The sequence below is a fragment of the Pseudorasbora parva genome, chromosome 3 (assembly GCF_024679245.1).
Source record: "Pseudorasbora parva isolate DD20220531a chromosome 3, ASM2467924v1, whole genome shotgun sequence".
Lineage (NCBI taxonomy): Eukaryota > Metazoa > Chordata > Actinopteri > Cypriniformes > Gobionidae > Pseudorasbora > Pseudorasbora parva.
In genome coordinates this window covers 13,307,116-13,323,381 of record NC_090174.1, presented here as the reverse complement: position 1 = coordinate 13,323,381, position 16,266 = coordinate 13,307,116, and the positions used below count along the sequence as shown (strand labels likewise).

The following is a 16,266-nucleotide window of genomic DNA, read 5'->3' as shown; positions in this document are numbered from 1 at the left end:
TCCCAGAAGGCTTTGCTGCCCTGTGAGGCCATTCCCAAAGCCACCGCTACTAGATAACTGTGACTGAGTTGGGGAACAGACACTACAATTAAATACTGAACGTGTCTGTTTAATATAATGAGTGAGTCGCTGCGCGAGTGTCAGCACTAACGCTGCAGGAGTCAGATTACATTTACCGTCATGAATGAGCTCTCGTGATGAGAGCTGAGGTAAGCGCTAATACGCTCGCGGCATAACAATCATTTGATTATACTCCAGGGTTTCTACTGATACAAAGCCATATGCTAATCGCTGAAGTAACCCTTTAATTTAATGAAGAGACGAGAATACTTTTTGTGTAAACACAAAAAGTAAAACTCATGTAAACACAGTGCAGCGCTTCCGAGTTCTACAGCAGAACTCCTGCATCAGCATCACATGCATGCATTGTGGTGCTCACATGTATGTTTTTCTGCAGTTGTCAATCCTTCTCCTAAAACCAACAGTGTAAGGTCCCGTCGAGTCCCAATATCATATTGCCGGGCAACGCCGCCCGCGTCCCGCAAACGGCTCACAGATTCTGCTGCTGTAAAGTCTCTTTGGCTCTTCCTTTCCCGTTACCACAGCTCCTCCAGTCGTTGCGCCATTAAATGCTATACGCACAATGGCTTCCCCCCAGCCTCCCAACTTTTACATTTTCCCTCCTGCAACCTCTTACTTTTTCCATTCCACTGTAGCAGACACTAGCATGAGACTGCCTCTGCTAGTGGTGCAGGCCCAGGTGTATCAGTACTTCCCTCAGCGTTTTTTAAAGGGTTAGTCACCCAAAAATGTCAATTTTGTTAATAATTACTTAGCCTAATGTTGTTCAACACCCGTAAAACCTCTGTTCATCTTTGGAACACAAAGATATTTTTGTTGAAATCCGATGGCTGTCTAAATAACGACTTATATAGTGATGGGCCGATTTCAAAAGAAAGTTTCAAACGTTATAAATCAGTGCATCGATTTATGATTCGGATCGCTAATGTCACGAGATTTCAGCAGTTTGGCAGTTTGACAAGCGATCCGAATCATGAATCAATACGTTATTCATAACAGTTTGAAACTTTGTTTTGAAATCGGCCCATCACTAAGTCAATGTTTAGTTGTTGTTTTTTTTGTGAACAAAACCTATTTTCGTTGCTTCATAAAATTATTATAGAATCACTGTAGTGAGATGGACTTTGTAACGACGTCTTCAGTGCCTTTATGGGTCTTTAGAGAGAAATTACATTGGTGTCAATGAAGGCCTTTCTGAGCCATCGGATTTCAACAAAAATATTTTAATTTGTGTTCTGAAGATGAACGGAGGTCTTACGGGTGTCAAACTAAATTAGGGTAAGTAATTAATGAGATCATTTTCATTTTTGGGTGAACTAACCCTTTAACCTCTTCCCCTTCCTGGAGATCTGCAGTCCCAGCAGAAGCTAGCGCAAACTATCTCTTCTAGCGACACTAGCTCACACAGCTTAATTTCACTGCCCCTTTTCCCTTTTGCACTTCGCTCTACATTCCTACTCAAGCCGACCATGCTTTCTCTGTTCGATCGCAGACTGGGCTCCGATGCAGTGAGTATTGAATTCCAATCAGAAGCTGCGTTGACCCTTGTAGTCAAACATTTCGAGCCACCACCAACCCGTTCGTTGGCTGGTAAGGCCCACTCATCCAGCGCTGTGAGCTGCTTCCATCGGAAGCTGCATGGGCCTGCTCATTTGGGTGGTTCAAATAACTCAGTATCTCATCATCGCCCCATAGGGCCCACCCGTCTGACACTGTAAGCGGCTTTCATCGGAAGCTACGCCTTCCTGGGCCTTCGCAATCAGGTAATTCAAGCCATATTCACCCCATTCGTCTGCCCAATCGTGCTGCTCCTCGTTCAATGGGTAGTAGGACGCAATAAACTGCTTCGTAAATCTTTGACTTTTAGCCAATTCATCTGGTAATCTGGGTTCGGGCCAAATTCCGAGCTCAGAGCCCTCCCCTCGGAAAACACGCCAAATACGCATAACATTTCCTCAATCTGATTATATGCAAGTGTGAACTTGTGAAATTGTCTTCTTTTTTCGATCTTGAGGTAAAATATGCCCTAGAGACGTGTTATTGGCTTTGTGAGAGTCGCCCTAACAATCTCTTACCATCAAACTGGAAGTGCATCGTCTGATGGATCCTCTCAGTAACACTGGCCAACCACTGCTGGAAACCCAGTGACACATGTGTCTCATCCACCGGCTGACTGCTTCCTGTTTAATTCACCCGATGACATAACACACACAAAAAAAAAAACTGTGATAATGAAAGCCATGTGTACGTCATTTATATTTGCAAACTTAAAGGGGTAATGAGAGCCAAAGTGCTGGAAAAGAAACAAAAAGAAAGTCAAAGAAAAAGAAAAGTGTAAGAGGAAATATCTGGAGCACCTGGGTTCTTAATTCCAGCAGAACTGGAGTGTTTTCTGTGGGTGGGCTTGCGCTGGTTTAGGGTGGGAGCAGAAGTGTCTTTGACAGCCAGAAGAGATGCAGAGGACACAGAGGAAGCTGTGTGAAACAGTGACAGGTACAGAAAGCCAAAGAATAAAAGAGGAAAGCAGATTACAGAAGAGGGGGTCAGTAACTGCAGAACAGAATCAACAACAGATTTCAGTGGGTGGAAAAGAAGAGGCTCCAGGAAGGATTCATTCTGAGCCCCATTGGCAGGCCCACAAAGAATCTGCACTACCAGAAAACTCAGATTTCCACAAAATTAGAACAATCATCATTCACAAAATTCCCTGCTACTCCCTGCTTTTATTATATATTGGTGAATTTTATGTAGATGGTTTATATGCATGTAGCACTCTCAGGTTAGTTACACATTTTCCCATTCCAGTTCAACACCCCTTTTATTTTATTTTTATTTTTTTAACACCTAGCAACATATCTAGCACCTTTTGGAAATATAAAACATTTGACTTAATCATCAAATGAATGAAAACGGAACACCCTACATTTTGGCATGTCCAGACTTTTCTACGAGACATCACTTTATACGTAAATATAAACACAATCACAGCACAGCCGTTGTCTTTATGGCTGTGATGATTTTGTCAGATGCCGTTGTTGTAATAAATCAGCATTTTAGAATTTCATACTCATTTCATTGTCAAAAACAGAAAAATGTGTAAATGAGAGCTTTATTCAGAATTCACCAGTATTAAAATCAGCCTTGTGCAAAATTCAGAATTTCAGAATTGGCCTCCATTTAGTTCATGAATTGGAATTTGAATTTGAATTGAATTGACTCCGCCCCACAGGAAGTTGAATTTGAATTGGAACGACAGTTAAATAGTAGAATTACCAATAGTAGAATTAAATTCATGACAATTCCAAAAGAAACAATGTGTTGAATCTCACATACATTCAGTGTTAGGAAGGTTACTTTGGAAATGTAATTGCTTACTGTTACAAGTTACTCACAGTTACTAACTGATTTACACATTTTACCTCAGTAATGTAATTTAATAACACAATTTCATTACACACATCTATACTGTAAAATTATTACACAGTATCTACTTTAAAAAATATATGGTAACAATATTACATAATATTTCAGTACTTTTTATGATGAAATCTTATTAGTGGAATGGGTTTTTTAATTTAAGTTGATTTTGAAAATATGTATATATTAAAGTAAATGAAAATGACCTGTTTATATTTGACTTTCAGTTATGTTATTCAATTAATAGTCTGTTTGATGCTGAAACAAGTAGAAACAAACTTGTTATTGCACTAGCATTAGGAAAGTTATTGATCATTGAACAAAGCAACATTCTTCCAAATAAAAATACGTTATTCACATCACAACCTAACATAAGCTCTACTCTTCTGCACAATGGTAATGGTCAAAACTTCAACATAACAGAAATTCTTTCCAATGTCAAACATAAAACATTATACATTAACAGATGTTTCCCTCAAAAACACATTAAACAACACTTCATTTCGATATTAATCTCCATTTCCAGCCATATGCAAAGCATGCTGTGAACAATGGTGTCTCTAAATAAAACTGCATAATTGAGCTAATTCTCTTTTTAAAATAACAAGTAATCTTATTTTCCTTAATTTTATCAGCTTAATCGGTTCCTCAATTCAAGCCTCACAATTGCTCCTTTAAAAAAAATTAGGAAAGTGTATCTCTTGGTTTTATTTCTATACAACAAGAAAAAATACACACTATTTTTAATTATCACCTTAATTTTGGTTTTGTTTTTTTGTGTGAAAATTACAAGACCCATGATTCATTTTTTTACAGTGTCACTCCTCTACCCTGCATACATTTTGTTCTAAAATACAATTTAAATAAATTAATCCCTCAAAGTTGTTTAATTAGTTTTGTTCCAATGTTATTTTAATTTCAAAGTAATAAAATAACACACAGTTGTTAAAAATGCAGTTATCATTAATTCCAATGCAGAACTCCCTGAGCAACACTGATGCATCTTATTCTCAATAGATCCTCAAATGTTTTATCACTGAGTCTGCACCGTTCTGCTCTGAAGATCTTTCCTGCAACACTAAAGATTCTCTCAACAGGTCCAGATGAAGCTGCTATGGAAAGATGGACATGTATATGAATTTCTTTGAATTTTTCTTGAATTTCAATTCTGCTTCCTTTAATTCAAATTCGAATTGTAATTCTACATCCTGTTTTTGACATCAATTCAAATTCAAGAACTGAATTGGAATTTAGGAGTCATTCTCAATTCAATTCTGAATTGTGCCTGCTTAAAATACAGTATGCGAGAATAGAGAGCATGAGAAAAGTAAATAGATTTAAAAGGTCAACACTAGGCAGAATGAAAATACAACATAATGACAGCATTAAAATGCCACGTCATCCAGTGACATTTATCCATTTTCAAGCAGACTTTAGCTACTTTGAATGAAAGTAGTTGGCAACAGTGTCCATGAGACAACATGCGGACTTTCGTGCAGTAAGTGTGTTGATGGCCCATTAGAGGTCAGTCACACAGTCTTGTAGGGTTTGTCCATGAGCTCTTACTTACCCGTCGACGACTCCACAAATTTGAGTCTCTTTGAACGATGAGAGATGGAGGGCTCAATGTGCTGCTGAGACTGAGAGATACCGAGTGCTGTGGCATCTGCCCTCTCCTGCAGTCCTGGACATACACAATAATTCTGACGGTCATCTCTGATGCATAGAAAAACACTGAATGCACTATATATAGAGCTGTTTCAAAGTTATCAGTCATTCAGTCATCACAGATGTGCTCTAGACACAAATGCTGGCAGGAATAGTATAAACTCTCTTCTAAGATAGCTAATTCTTGCCAAAACCTAAAGAAGAATTGCATGTAGAGAAGGCAATTCCAGAATTAAAGGAAGTGTATGTAAGATTGTGGTCAAAACTGGTATTGCAAACCCTTTCAAATGACTGTAGAGCAGCCAAGCGGCAACCTCCCGCGATCTCTCGAAAAATATGGACGTAGTGTCCGTGATGTCACCCATAGGATTCCGATAAGCCGTTCTGAAGCTTAAAGTAGGGGCGAGCTGGGCGTTGCCATCTTTTGCGAGCGAGTCATCGCTTGTCACTCCCGGATAACAGAAAATGGGCAAAAATGCGGGATGTGGGCGATCTTAGGTGATGCAATGACTATAGATGGCAGATAAATGGCTATTCACCTGTAACCACGCCCTTAATTATGCAGAAGGTTAAGGCTTTATATAACGTAAACGAATGAGTTATAAAAAAATTCAACCCCCTCAGAGTTGTCATGAAGGTCAAAATTAGCCGTATAGACCAAAACCACAATTTGTACCAGGCTGTAAACATGTTTTTTTTCTGCCAAGCAGCAACCTCCTGCGATCTCTCTTGAAGCCAAAACGGAAGTAATGTAAACTGCAATTCCTCGACTGGCCACTAGAGACAAGCTCCAGAAGGGAGCAAAAACTTATTGAGCCCCATGTAAAAATTTCCAACTTTACAGCAGACAAAAACATGTTTACAGCCTGGTACAAATTGTGGTTTTGGTCTATATGGCTAATTTTGCCCTTCATGACAACTCTGGGGGGATGATTTTTTTTTTATAACTCATTCGTTTACATTATATAAAGCCTTAAAGTTCTGCATTATCAAGGGCATGGCTACTTTGAGTGACAGGTGGCTATCCATTTATCCGCCGTCTATAGTCATTGCATCACCAAAGCTCCGCCTACATCCCGTTTCTTTGCCCATTTTCTGTTATCCGGGAGTGATACGCGATGACTCACTCACAAGATGGCAACGGCCAGCTTGTCTCTACTTTACGCTTCAGAACAGATTGCCAGATAGGCTGCAGGATCCAGCAGGAGAGTTTGTAGCTGCAGCTGTGGTAACTAGAGCAGAGCTGGCAACCCGGATGCCGTAACACTACGGACTTCATGATTGGTAGATAGGTGGAGGGCGGAGCTTCAGGCCAAAACACATGTCAACATCAATATCAGTTGAGGGCTGCAACAACGACTTTTAAATGACAATATCCTGGCCGGACTACTGTTGTCAGTGAAATTAACATGATTTCTTAATAGTGCCCTAGAATGATTTGAAACAATATGTTGAATTGTTTTCTAATATCTAAATAGAGGGATGTGGCTTATTTAAGGTCAAAAATTGTCCAGATACAGTTTTACAGGTCCATTTACAACCCTAGAAATTGTCCCTAGGATGTAATGCTCTATTATTGCCTTATTTGGAAGGGTCATGAATATTAATGGAGAGTTCGGCTCTGATTGGTTTCACTGCGCAGCTCAGTGACAGCTAATATATCTATACCATCCGTCATGGCAATGATTTTACAATGATAGTTTCTTAACTTTGAATCACAAACTGAACTGGGTAACACGTAAATATGTTGTATGTACAGTAACGTTACAGTTTGACAGTGGAGTACTGATTTAAAAGTCGATTTATTTAGCCAAACAAAGTAATGTAGAAGCCACTCAAAATAGTCAGTGTCCTGTCTACTACTCATACACTGCAAAATAATCATACTTCAGTTCTCAAAAATGTATATTTATTTAACAAATTGACTAGAAGCCTTGTCAAATGACTATCGTTTCAACTCAGATGGTGAAGGTGACGTTAGGTACAAGGCCCGAGCGAGCGATCTGTAAGCAACTAAACAGTAGTAGTAAACGTAATGTTAGTTAGCTTCTGAGTTGTGTGTTAATGATGAAATATAGGCTCATTTAGATTTTTAATCCGTCAAAAGGGATCAACAGACGTATCTACTGTTGTATTTTATGAAAACACTGGCAGGAAATAATGTTAACCTTTGTCATTTGATAAACTGTTATGTGAGCTATAGGAGTTTCCAATACTAGCATCTTGCGTTAGATCTAGACAACACAGGGGATATTATCGTAATGTTGTCTTACTAAGAAACGTTTAATTTAATCAGAAATGGGTTCGACAGTCAAGAAGTGGATAAAATCACTACTTCCTTTTTGCAGGAATACGGTTGAGGGTGCTTTCACATCTCTAGTTCGGTTCATTTGGTCCGAACCAAGGGCAAACATTATACATTGTTGCATTTTTCAGCTTTTTTGGTTCCTTTTCACACCACACTGATTGCTTTGGTCCGAACCAGTTGAAACGATCCAAAACGCAAGCACGTGACAACATCCACATCACTCACTGGCCATGGCGTATTTCCTAAACTGCTTTTCGATTGGTCAGAATTTACGTGTGGGAAAATTCCAACAGAAGAGGCAAAGCCAGCAAACTATAATAACACTATGAAGAGACGACTGCGCGGGCTGGTTTTGTCCCTGGCCATAATCTACTACACTGTGTGTATTTACCACAGTATGCAAATACCTTTCTATAATGAAGCACGGATGCAACGTGAAAACAACGTTCTAATGCACTGCAGACAGCGAGTGCGGATCGCTCGTCACTTCAAGAGGAGGCGTGCAGTAATTATTAACTCTTGACATGCTCAACTACGGCAGCTGGTTCAGTCCAAAAATGATCAGTACTTTTGCAGTTGGTTCTGTTCGAGGTCGGATCACGTTCTCACCACAAACCACCCTGAAATCGCCCCTTTTTTCATTATCAGACACTGAACGAATCCTGCTATATTGCCCCAGGTTAGAAAAACTCTCCGTGGTGAATGGGCCGAGCAAACAAACAAATTTGAATTACTTTGTTGCGGTATCCAATTGTAAATAAACATCAACGATGACTGTTGACATTGTTTATTTGTGGGAAGGCTATGAAAAGTCCTCACGTCCCCTGCACAGCCTGGAACATGACATTTGTGTCTATGAGAGCTGCTGTTTTTGCTATCCTCCCGTGACGCTTGTTTATCTGCTGAACTCCCAACAGCTGCGCACTTCGCAGTTCCACCTGACAATGAACATTGGCTGACATTCAATGTTGGGGGCGTACATATTAAGGATCTCAGCGATTGCGTCACAGTTGCCGTTATATTGAAAATAGTCTGTTTTTCCGTGTTGTTTTTCACAAACAAGATTTACAAATGAATGAGGAGGCAATGGTGTTTGAGACTCACTGTATGTGATGTCCATGTACTGAACTCTTGGCAAGGTTAATTCAATTTTTCATTCTAGGGCACCTTTAATGTCTAGTGAAATATCAGGGTAATTTTATGATGAAATAAAATACATTTCTTACATACAGTTCCTTTAACTGCAATAAGATTTGTGCAAAAGAAATTATACTAATTAGTACTAATAAGTAGCAATACAAAGTTCAAAGTTACTAAAAGTGTAATGTCTGACCAAATATTTGTCCAATATATATTTCTGTATACATTATTAGATAATGTTGTTAGCTGCAAAAATCAGTAACACAGTCTCCTCCTGTGAACTTTACTTAATAGTCTTAATCTGCATCACTATTTGGACTCGTTGAGAATAGGCAGGCCACAAGAAGTAATTAGGTGTTGTTCTTTGGATCACTTTTACTTGGGAAATGCTAGCTGGCAACATAGGATTCCATTCATTATGCTAAGCTAAGCTAGCAGCGACGCTGACAAACTAAAATAATGAATGCACTGAGACAAAAATGCATTTGCCCACATATCTAAATGCAGGAAAGAAGTTGAATAAGCCCTATTTCTAAAAAACGGTGGAGTGTTCCTTTAAGGAGCAGTCCTGGCTAACTGCCATAGAGCAGGAATGGGCAACTCTGGCCCTCGAGATCCACTTTCTTGCACAGTTAAGAAGCTAAGCAGTGTCTTCAGAATTACTAGAAAGCAACAGGCAGGTGAGTTTTATAAGGGTTTGGAGCTGAACTCCGCAGAAAAGTAAATCTCAAATGCCAGATGCCACCCCTGCCTTAGACAGAAAGGAGGGTGACTATGGTCAGTGGTTCTCAATTCCAGTCCTGGCAATCCACTGCTCTCCACATACGTATTTCTGTCTTATTTGTCACACTGCTTATGGTCTGATGATAAGATGTGTTAGAGATAAGAGAAAAATTTGCAAAGTGGTGGGTCACAGGACCAGAATTAAGAAGAGAGCTTATGTGGATGGAGGTGCAGACAACCTTGGTGTCCAATCATGCTCCAGGAGGGCCACTATCCGGCTGAGTTGAGCTCAAATCGTACTCAAACACACCTGAATCAAGGGATGCGTGTCAGTCAGCTTTCTAGGTCGTAAATCAGCATGTTGTGTACATCAATTATGTTAATGTAAGTACCCTGGCTCACTACACATTGGGATACTGATTGCTCTATTTCAGGGAATTTCAGGATGTTAAAGCCCGGTTTACACCGCCACCAACACGCAGCGACAAAGCGGCATGATCCCTATCGTTTCAATGGAGCGCTGGCAACAGACTGTAGGAGTGTCAAGCTATGCAAGACACGCAAAAATTAGTTCACCCAAAAATATATCATTAATTACTTACCCTAATGTCGTTCGACACCCGTAAGACCTTTGTTCAGATATTTTTGTTGAAATCCGATGGCTCAGAAAGGCTTTTATTGACACCAATGTAATTTCTCTCTAAAGACCCATAAAAGGCACTAAAGACATTGTCTTAAGGCACTACTAAAGGCACAAGTCCATCTCACTACAGTGGGTGCGTTTACATTCACGTTCTTAAGCCGATTATGCCTAATAAGCCGATAATGAACATGGTCATGTAAACGCGGTAACCTGTTTTCTTTTATCGGAGTAAGGTCATAAACGGCGTAAGCATAAACCGGTCGGGACAGATCATTTGTTGCCTCTTACCTCGATTTCACGCTGCATGTAAACACATTTCTGTCGGCTTATTGAAGTGAGCATGTGTGATAGGTGACAAAAACGCAAACTTAAGAGCACATTTAAATGCATCCAGACAGAGTGAGATAGTGTTTAACATGAAATAAGGACATGTATCACAAACGCAGACTCTTTTAAGACCCAGAAAATTGTAAAGATGTGTTCTCTTCTCATGCAGCAGAAGTAGAAGAGGTTCAGTCAAAACGCTGCATCTGGAACTCGATGAGGGATAATATGAGCCCTGAATCTCCCGCTGGTACGGTGCATGCTTTATTTAAAATCACAACTGATGTAACATTTGAAAAACTCATTGTCAGATACGGACATTATTATTTTTGACGTCACTACATGGAAATAACCTGGTTTATTAATAAAGTAATGTAAACATGGTTCCATTGTCAGTTTACTGGTTTGCATGTAAACAGGGAAAACTGATTATTTCAATAAGCTGATATTTTGAGTTATCAGCTTACTGGTGTGCATGTAAACGCACCCAATGATTCTACAATAATTTTATGAAGCGAGAAGAATAGTTTTTGTGTGCAAAAAAAACTAAATAACGTTTATAGCAATGGGCCGATTTCAAAGCAAAGTTTCAAACTGTTATGAATCAGCGTATTGATGACGTCTTTAGTGCCTTTTATGGGTCTTGAGAGAGGAAATTATGCCTAATGACAATGAACATGGTCATGTAAACGCGGAAACCTGTTTTCTTTTATCGGATTAAGGTCATAAACGGCGAAAGCTCCGAAACCGTTCGGGACAGGTAGTTTTTTGCCTCTTACCCCAATTTCGCACTGCATGTAAACGCATTAACCTGCTTTCAGTTGGATTATTGAAGTGTGCATGTGAGATAGGTGACAAAAACGCAAACTTCAAGCAGATTTAAACGCATCTAGACAGAGCGAGCTAGTGTTTTGCATGATTTAAGGACATATATCACAAACGGACAGACTTTTAAGACCCACAAAATTGTAAAGATGTGTTCTCTTCTCATGCAGTAGGAGTTGAAGAGGTTGAGTAAAAACGCTGCATCTGGAACTGCATGAGGGATAATATGAGCTGTGAATCTCCAGCTGACACGGAGTATGCTTCATTTAACATCACAACTGACATTACATAATACTCCGAGTCAGATATTGTTATTATTATTTTGACGTCACTACAAGGAAATAACCTGGTTTATTAATAAAGTTAAGTAATGCGGTTTACTTGCGTTGTCAGTTTTCTGGTTTGCATGTAAATGAGGAAAACTGGTAATTTCAATAAGCTGGTATTTGTAAGTAATCAGCTAACTGGTGTGCATGTAAACATGCTCATCGGAAGCCTTTCTGAGCCATCGGATTTCAACAAAAATATCTTCATTTGTGTTCAGAAGATGAACAGAGGACTTACGGGTGTCGAACGGCATTAGGGCAAGTGATTATTGATAGAATTTTTAATTTTTGGGTGAACTTACCCTTTAAGAAATTTCAACTTTATGCAAATTAATGCAAATTTCAAGAGTGACAACTACTGGGAATGTCCAGCATATCACAGTACACTGACTAGCGACATACAGCAAAAAAGTCGCTGGGTGTGTCAATGAGGCTTAACACTTTACAACAAAATTTGTACACATTGTCATTTGTACATGTAACGCATTACATTCTAAATGAGGTATCATGAAGTAAAGAATACCTTTTTACATATTTGTCATGGTTACTGTTTTATGAATATACTCTTGTCAATAGTTAGATCATTTTAGTTCATAATTATATAACTATTTCATTTAATAAAAATCAATTAGACCGATGAGGATTCTGAAATAAAATGTGCCTAAACTGTTGCTATAGAAACAAATACAATTTTCAGGAGCATCTGATTAACGCATAAACCGAACACTTATTTTGCTGTCGTTAATGTTGTTAATATTTCAGCAAACGGTTAATTTCATATATTCATCCAACATACACTGTGCATGTGCATTTTAGAAACTTCCTGCTCCATTAATTTCATAAATGCATAAAAAATAGGTTATTCTAACATATTTAACTCAACTGCATGGGTAATGTCAATGTTGTGCCTCATTTGAGGGGAGGCCAAAATTACAACTTAAAATCAGTCAAAGCTATAGAAATCTATCTATATTATTACAAGTAAAGATTCATATTACAAGTATTTATTAAAAGACTACTTTCTAAGACCTACCTTACATCTTATTTTGATGTCCTTCAGGGGGGGAAACAAGCCTTCTTTAGGGAGGTCAGACCCAAACTGAGGTGGCTTGTGCAATTTGTTGCGAACTTGTGCTATGCCTTTTCTAGGCATTAGCCAACTATGCGGTCACCTATGGCACCACCAGCTGGAAGATGCGCCAATGAGCAAGTGTGTGTTGAAAACAGGGGTCTCCAAACTCGGACCTCCTGCATTCAAGTCCTCCTGGGATGTTTGCATTTACAAGGTGAGAAGTCACGTTTACGACATTGTGTGCGTTCAAGTCTCTTTGGTCGTAGCAAGATGGCGGTGTTCCTTCTTTTAATGAATTTCATGAAAATACAGCAAGGTTTGTTAACTCTTCTTATAGAAAAGGAAGAACAAAGAATGTGCATCGTGTGTTTTAATCTTTTATGTTTTAATTAATCTATGAAGCCGCTGTGAATGATATTGTTACATATTAGGCTAATTGTTTTATTACAAAACTAGCTTACTTTGTTGTAAATGACAAAGCCTGTCAGCATTACTTCTAAAACCCGTTATATTCAACCACAAACATTGCATCCATTGATTCCTCCATGTTTCTCACACGCCCCTAAAGGCTGCAACATACTCTGCAAGAACAGAGAAGAAAGTTCTCGCTCCCAGGGCTACGAGAACAAAATGACGTCATTTTGTTCTCGCAGCCCTGGTTTGGGAGTTCTCGCAGCTTGTTCTTGACACATCACCTGGGCAGAACTTTTTTCTACCGGTGTCCGAGAACTATTGTGTGATTGGTCACACATTTAAAGTGGGTGTGGTTAATGCGGAGAAACACAGATGATCGGCACCTCGTGAAGTATGAATGCACTGGCCAGAACGAACTTTGTTCTTGCCGCTTCGAGAAAACGAACAAATGTCTTTGTTCTTGCAGAGTATGTTCCAAGCTTAACTCGTACAGATTGGGGTTTAAAGAAGACTTCACACTGGTATTCACGACTTTGTGGTGGCGATCAAATACAATCTTTACGACATGACTTGAATGCACCATTACAAGGACCTAGTAAGACACTGATTAGCTGGTTTAAGTGTGTTTAATTGGGGTTGGAGCTAAACTCAGTAGGACAGTCAGCAGCCCTCCAGGGCCGAGTTTGGAGACCCATGGACTAAAGGGTGGCATGTCTGGAATAGTTATTAAAAATGATAAACTCACAAAGTTTGCTTCAAATTGTATGTGCGCTGATTTGTGGAGAAAAAGAAAAAAGATTATGGCGGAAGAAATTGTTGGAGGGAGCAAGGATTGTGTTCTGCAAAGACAGTTTGAGGTAAATAAATAATTTTGTAATGCGCTCCTGCTGCGGCTGGATGTGCAAATGTTTGGGCTTTGTTTCTGTTTGATAGAATTGTAAATATATCTATTAAAATTCTGATATTCTGCTCTATAACTCCTCCCTGAACCTCCTGCTGCCCTGTATCTCACGCTTTCATTGGTTGTCGGTCATCGGCGATGTAATTTTCAGTCAGAACGCAGTTCACACAGCAGGAGTTTGAATCGCAGACAGGTCCAGATATTTAGCATGCCAAATATCTCACCGGCGTCGGCGGCTCGTCTGCGATTCTCTCTGATTGTGTCTTTGATTATTCACACTGCGTGATTGTCACTCGCGTGCACGAGCACCGATTTGCCTATGATCTCGGGCATTTGTCGGCGATTTCGCAAAACCCGTCGGCGAGTCAAAATCAGGGCAAAAATCGGGCAGTGTGAACTAGGCTTTAGGGGCTATCAATATCTTAGGAGCTGTTCACACAATGACGTTTTCCACTAAAAACAGAAAACTTTTTATCCATTTTGGCTGTTTCAGTTACAAAACAATTGCGTTTCGGGGGCCTACAAATGCAAACATTTGAAAACAAGTTTTCAAAGTGAAAGTGTTTGAAAATTATACAATTATTAACTCTGTAAAAACTGACGTCATGCGCATGCACGTTCCGTGTTCAGTCTAGGTTTTTATTTACAACGTGACCTCGCCAACTACTGGCCTGGCATGCATAGTGTTTTTAATTATTTTCGCAGATCCATGTGAATAGGGATCGTTTTGACAATGTTGTCATCTGTACACGAAAAATGCAAAAGAAAAACTTTTTTTTAACTTTTTAAAAAAAAGTTATTACATCATTGCATAAACATACCCTTAAAATTACTAGAAACTTCCAGGCAAGTGTGTTGGAGCAGGTTGAAGCTAAACTCTAAACTAAATTGGCCCTCCAGGAGCACGATTTGACACCCTGAGCTAAATGGTTTACTTACCATTCATGTTGTAGTTGAGGAAAGCTGAAAACTCACTGGCAAGTTTCTCATCACTCGTGAAGGCACAAACGCAGGCATAGAAGTGCAGGCAACGTTCAAGCAGACTGTGCTCATTGACATTTTTTTCTCGTTCTTTGACATTAGGGTGACCCCCACTTCTTGTCCCCAAATCCCCCTTGGCATTGGGTGTGTAGCATGCACAGTGAAAGGGAGCAGCACCCTCAGTCTTCTCTTTAACACTAGATAAGCCTACCGTCAAATGAAGCAGTCCCAGAGGGTGGGCTTCACATGGCTGGCACTTAACTATTAGGGTACCTTTAGAGACCCTCTGAACTAAGGGTCCTGGTGTCTCTGTAGCCAGCCTCCACAACTCTTCCTTGGCCTGGGAAGTTGCCACCAGGGCCTCCAGCACAGAGCTCTTGAGTGGAAGAGGTGTTGCTTGGGTCTGACACTCCATTGCTTGCTTTACATGATTACAGGGACTTTTGGATGTTTGCGACACTTGCTGATGGGAACCTTCAACTGTCGACTCGCTTTCGTGCTGCTGGCAAGAGGGCATGTAACAACGACCAAGGTTGACACGGGTCAGCAAGGTTCCATCTGCAGTAGTAATGGCTGTATCCGTGAGGACTAACTCAACAAAGCCTAGCTGTTCGGAGCCACGTCCCCGTTGACGCACAGAGAACACCTGCCCTCCAGCTCTGCCACCTCCACTGTCCATCACAACTTGAACCACTTCCGACACCCCTTTCTTGAAACGTCCTGTCCCATGGTCCCTATCCCTGAAGATTGTTCCACAGGTCTTGTTCTTGCAGCTGAGACCGCGAGTGCCATTGTAAACACCACACTGAGGGCACTTGCGGATGCCTCTTAAGGTAGCCTTGCCCAAGTTGGACAAGAAAGAAGGAGTCTTCTGCTTGTCCCGAGGTTTCCCGCTTGAGTTACCAGAGGTTTGAATGACAGGAGAAACCACTGTTTGTGTCGACAGCGGTATTCCAGAATTTACCAGAGGACCATCCATTGTTAGCACATACACTGAAACAGTGACAGAGGAAAATTTTAATTTTCATGAACTAGTGGGGAGCCGTAAACAAAATACTTTTTAAGAACTGTAATGTTACAACAGGGCTTCAGACAAATTATAGAATTTTGCTTTTTTTCCTGCTGGTACAACTAAATTTTGTTAGACAAGGATGCCCAAACTGATAAGAGCTGCCATTTATGTTACATATGAGAAACATAGAAACATAAAATGGCAAATGAAACGAAAGTGGAACAGAGCCATGTTACTCGTTTGAGCTGCGAAACTTGGACCGTTTATCAGCTCGGAGCAATAAAAGACAGCGCAGCGCAAGCTCTTACATGGGCCGATCTCGAACACGCGACGCGGTTACTACACAGAGCTGGGATATCCAGTGAGAAAGCATTTGAATTAACCACAGAATTAGTAGTATCGCTACGGCAAGATGTAGAGGGGAGCGTTCA

At 40.1% G+C, this 16,266-nt stretch overlaps 1 protein-coding gene across 3 annotated transcripts in view; it reads right to left on the bottom strand.

The window, feature by feature from the left end:
* c3h2orf42 (chromosome 3 C2orf42 homolog) overlaps positions 1-16,266 on the bottom strand; it is a 32,087-nt gene that overhangs the window by 12,847 nt on the left and 2,974 nt on the right. Inside the window, exons 2-5 of one of the 3 annotated variants that reach the window (XM_067437852.1) lie at positions 14,782-15,816; positions 5,069-5,182; positions 2,439-2,555; positions 2,157-2,261 (exon numbers count right to left, since the gene is read on the bottom strand). In XM_067437852.1, coding sequence (XP_067293953.1) covers positions 2,157-2,261; positions 2,439-2,555; positions 5,069-5,182; positions 14,782-15,802 — 1,357 coding nt within the window. In that variant the 5' untranslated portion in view covers positions 15,803-15,816. The remainder of the gene's footprint in view (positions 1-2,156; positions 2,262-2,438; positions 2,556-5,068; positions 5,183-14,781; positions 15,817-16,266) is intronic. The other 2 variants (XM_067437853.1, XM_067437854.1) reach the window with 2 other exon arrangements.